The following is a 4,685-nucleotide window of genomic DNA, read 5'->3' as shown; positions in this document are numbered from 1 at the left end:
TTCCACGAGCTGGGCGACGTGGTGGACGCCTTCGTGGTGTGTGAGTCCAACTTCACAGCTTACGGGGAGCCGCGGCCACTCAAGTTCCGGGAGATGCTGACCAACGGCACCTTCGAGTACATCCGCCACAAGGTGCTCTATGTCTTCCTGGACCACTTCCCGCCCGGCGGCCGGCAGGACGGCTGGATCGCCGACGACTACCTGCGCACCTTCCTCACCCAGGACGGCGTCTCGCGGCTGCGCAACCTGCGGCCCGACGACGTCTTCATCATTGACGACGCGGACGAGATCCCGGCCCGGGACGGCGTCCTCTTCCTCAAGCTCTACGACGGCTGGACCGAGCCCTTCGCCTTCCACATGCGCAAGTCACTCTACGGCTTTTTCTGGAAGCAGCCGGGCACCCTGGAGGTGGTGTCGGGCTGCACGGTGGACATGCTGCAGGCAGTGTACGGGCTGGACGGCATCCGCCTGCGCCGCCGCCAGTACTACACCATGCCCAACTTCAGGCAGTACGAGAACCGCACCGGCCACATCCTGGTGCAGTGGTCGCTGGGCAGCCCCCTGCACTTTGCCGGCTGGCACTGCTCCTGGTGCTTCACGCCCGAGGGCATCTACTTCAAGCTCGTGTCCGCCCAGAATGGCGACTTCCCGCGCTGGGGTGACTACGAGGACAAGCGGGACCTGAACTACATCCGCGGCCTGATCCGCACCGGGGGCTGGTTCGACGGCACGCAGCAGGAGTACCCGCCCGCGGACCCCAGCGAGCACATGTATGCGCCCAAGTACCTGCTGAAGAACTACGACCAGTTCCGCTACTTGCTGGACAACCCCTACCAGGAGCCCAGGAGCACGGCGGCGGGAGGGCGGCGCCACAGGGGTCCCGAGGGAAGGCTGCCTGCCCGGGGCAAACTGGATGAGGCGGAGGGCTAGGGCTAGGGCTGCATGATATGATAGGGCTCTTGGCAGGGCGGAGGTGGCGGCGGCCCCTAGCGCTATCTCCCTGCCTCCTGCCAGCTCCGTGGTTCTTGAGAGGACCAGGAGTGGGTGGGGAGTGGGAGTGGGGGTAGGGTTTCCCTACTTCACCCTTGTGAATCAAGGGTCAGGTCTTTGAGCTCAGAAAACATCCCTCCTGTTGGGAGAGGGCGCAGGCCGTGATGGCTGGGTGGCCCTTCTGACTGCCAAGACTGCTGTGGCTGTGGCCACGAGGTGCCACTGGAGTGTGTGTGGTGGTCCCTGGGTAGCGGGGGAGGGCAGGCAGGGCTGGGGAAGACAGCCTGCAGGGTCCCACCAGGCAGCCTCTGGGGTGTGGCCAGACCAGGAAAAAAGCCCACCATTTGGCATCCCTGGGTCTTGGGCCAGGTGTGGGAGACTAGCCTGCCAGGAGGACCCAGGGCTCTGTAAGTAGATGCATTTGGGTCCAGGAGGAAGCATGGACACCTGGGAGGGAAGAGATGAAAAACCACATCCTACCAAGAGGAGGCGCTGAGGGATGCTTCGCAGTGTTGTCAGAAGTGCTGGGCCAGAGGGAGACAGAACTCCACCCCCTGCCACAAAGGACAGGACCTGGCTGCCCTGGGAGGCTGGCACCTGAGTCTGTCTCTCTGCTCCCCTCGGGTTGTTGTAAGCCAACACAGGGGCCTGGAGAATCCTGAGGAGCTTTCCTTTGGGTTCCAAACCCGGCCTTGACGTTCCTTCTCCCGTTTTCACATTGCTGTCTTGTGGACTGTGCACTCAGGCCTTGCAAGGCCAGGAGTCCAGTTGTAAGTAGGGCCTTGAGGGGGAATTGGGGAGGAGAAGACTGACATGAGGCCTCTGCACGGATCCATCTCTCCCTCCCCATCACCCCTTCCTTCTCACACCCAGTCCCAGCTGCAGTCACTATTGTGCCCCTCCTTGGGGCAGGCTGGCTGGGAGCCAGGAAGGGGCCATGAGGCTGCCTTGGGCCCAAGAAGGGACAATAAGGCCAGTTGTATGCTTCCTATTCCTCATAGCTTGCCTTGGTCGGGGTGTCTTTGTTGGAGTTGAGTCTAAGCTGCTGTGATTAAGAGACCCTGAAATACAGTGATTTAAGCAAGACAGAAGCTTGTTTCTAATTAGTCTAGATTGAGATGGCCCAGAGCTGGTAGGGCAGCTCTGCGTTTCTTCATACTCACCTTCCAATTCTGGGTACACAGTGGCTGCTCCAGCGCCAACCCTCCTGTGAGCAGAAGCCTGAGGGAAGCAGAAAAAGGCAAGAGGGGCACACCCACTTTTTGCTAAGGGCATGAGCCAGAATTGGCAGGCTCACCTCTGCTGGCCTCATTGGCTGGGACTCAGTCACATGGCCACAAGCAGCTGCAAGGGAACTTGGGAAGTGTAGTCTTCAGTGGGGCCGCCATGTGTCTGGCCTCACCTTGGGAGTTCTCTTATTGATGGAAAAGAAGGGAATGGATATGGGGGACCAGTAGCATCTCTGGGAGAGGGGGAGGGGGCAGCAATAATTCAATTGTCAGATCCAGCTCTCATTGTCAGAGTTTCCGGAATAGCTTGTTCCTGTTCCCCTCACTGCAGCCCAGGGCGGGGGGCAGTGAGGAGCCTGCAGCTCTGTGGGAAGGGGAAACACCCCCTCGCCTTGGCCCCTCAAAGGCTACCCAATGATGCTGGTTTGCAGAGTTGGCCTGTGGAATGGCTCATGTTTGTGCGTGTGTGTGTGTATATTTATGGGCATGGGTGCATGCTTCGTGTGTATTTGTACCTGTCTGTATTGCTGTGTCCCTGTAAATACATGCTTGTGTGTGGATGGGGGAGGCCAGGCCCAGGTGTTCTTCGTCAGGCCTGTGGCCACACCTCCTGCAGCTCCCCAAAATGACTGAGGCGGAAAGCCCTTGGGGAGCCTGGAAAGCAAAGCTAAAGGGGATGCAGGGTCTGTCCGTCTGTCTGTCTTTCAGTCTGAGGAATGAGAATCCTCCTGACCTGAGGGCTGTGCAGCTGAGAGCCCACTACCTCCCCAGCCCCTCTCAGCCCCAGCCACATGATCCCACCCGTCCCCTCCCCCACCTCCAGTGGGGCTATCTCTGGTTGTCTTATTGTTGGGGGTTTCCTGATGGGCCAGAAGAGGAGGGCATCTCCTTGCCACAGCTCTGTCTGGGTTAAGTGCCCAGTGAGGGCATGGTGTGGGGAGCTGGCCTCAGAGCAGCCACTGGTGGGCAAGCATGAAGTGGGCTGAGGGGCTCTGAGCCACTTTGCTCCCATCTAGGGGACTGCCCCCATGGAACTCCTCCTTTGAAGTCACAGCAGCCTTCGTTTCTGTTTCCTCTTGGGGCCGAGAGGTGGCTCAAGAAGTCAGGGTCCCTGTGGCTCTGGGTCAATCCAGGCCAGGCTGCATCCCACGGACAGGGAGTCTCAGGGCTCCTGATCATGCCCAGGCCCTGGCCTGGGGCCTCCTTCCTTGGTAGCTTCCTCACCCCACGCCCCTGGAACCCTCAGTTGCTGTGGGGCTGTCCCTCCAGGGCACCAGCTTAGGGCTAAGGAAAGGAAGACAGGAACAGCTCAGAGCTGCCAGGTCCTGCCTTCCTCGCAGACCTGGTGGGGCAGGGCCTGTTCACAGCAGCAGGAGTGAAGGCCTGGCCACTGGTGGAGAGGACAGCTGTTAGAGGGGTGGAGGCCAGGGCGCGGGGTTGAAGAGTTTCACATATCATCACAGCATACACTGGGAATCTGGTGGAGGTAGAGGAACCCAGGGCCACTCCCTGAATACAAAGGGAAACCAAGCTGAATGTGACCACTGGCACACTGCTGCCATGTCCCACGTCCACGCTTCTCCCGGGAATAACTGGCCCTGAGACAGCTAGACCCAAGGAGGCCTGTCCATGCCAAGCATCCAGGAAGCATGGCCGGCCCTGTCCACCCATGGGTCACGTCGGTTCCCAGGGGCAGCATGGGAGAGCTTTGGGGGCAAGAGGGAGAGTCTGGGTGGGGAGACAGGACTTGCCCAAGCAGAAGGCAGGACCCTGGGAAATGTATAATTTAAGGACATCAATAATAGTATTATTTTTTTTTTGTAAGGGAAAATCAATATGTACATTCTGAAATCATTTTCTCTGTAAATGGTTGGATTTCATTTCACCCTTAAAGGGATGCTTAAAGGAGAAGATAATATTAATAATAAAAACAGCTACAAAGTCTCAATTGTGTGCGCATGTGGCTGGTTTGTGGGTGCTCTGGGGCAGGGAGGGGTGGAAGTAGGTGTCTCTGGTCTTGCTAAAGACACCCTTGCTTCTGGATCCATGGGGTGCAAGGCTTTCCTGAGGACTGGATGGCCAGTGGGGTGAGGGGGCTGCAGGGAGCACCTTCACTTAGGGACGAAGTGTCCCCCAGCCGCAGGTGGAAGCAGCTGGGAAGTGGAAGATGCTGGGCCGAGGTCTGGCAAAAGGAAGCAGAAGTGAGCCAGGCTCCTAGGACTGGGGGCGCCCCCCGTCCTGCAGTGGGCAGGGACCCTTTTGGGGATCTGGATGAAGGCTTTGGTGCCTCTGCAGAGAGGCAGTGGTTCTCCAGTTCTGCTCTGGAGCATCAAAATAAGTGCTCCTGCCTCAGTAGTTTTTCCTGTTGAGTTCTAAATGCCTCATCCAAGGTCACAGCCGTGTCGATTCTGGGTCTGGACTCTCAGCACCAGGTCCTCTGGACTCCCAGGAGCAGGTATCTCCGTC

The 4,685-nt window shown here is 58.7% G+C and overlaps 1 protein-coding gene across 1 annotated transcript in view; it reads left to right on the top strand.

Annotated features, from left to right (window-relative positions):
* The window catches only part of MGAT3 (mannosyl (beta-1,4-)-glycoprotein beta-1,4-N-acetylglucosaminyltransferase), a 5,154-nt gene extending 990 nt beyond the window's left edge, over positions 1 to 4,164 (top strand). Inside the window, exon 2 of the mRNA XM_011964324.1 lies at positions 1 to 4,164. Coding sequence (XP_011819714.1) covers positions 1 to 930 — 930 coding nt within the window. The 3' untranslated portion in view covers positions 931 to 4,164.
* The last annotated feature ends 521 nt before the right edge of the window (positions 4,165 to 4,685 follow it).

This window comes from Colobus angolensis, unplaced genomic scaffold (genome assembly GCF_000951035.1).
Source record: "Colobus angolensis palliatus isolate OR3802 unplaced genomic scaffold, Cang.pa_1.0 Scaffold65, whole genome shotgun sequence".
Classification (NCBI taxonomy): Eukaryota; Metazoa; Chordata; class Mammalia; order Primates; family Cercopithecidae; genus Colobus; species Colobus angolensis.
Note: the sequence above shows the minus strand (reverse complement) of the source record. Positions and strands in the feature narration are given on the sequence as shown.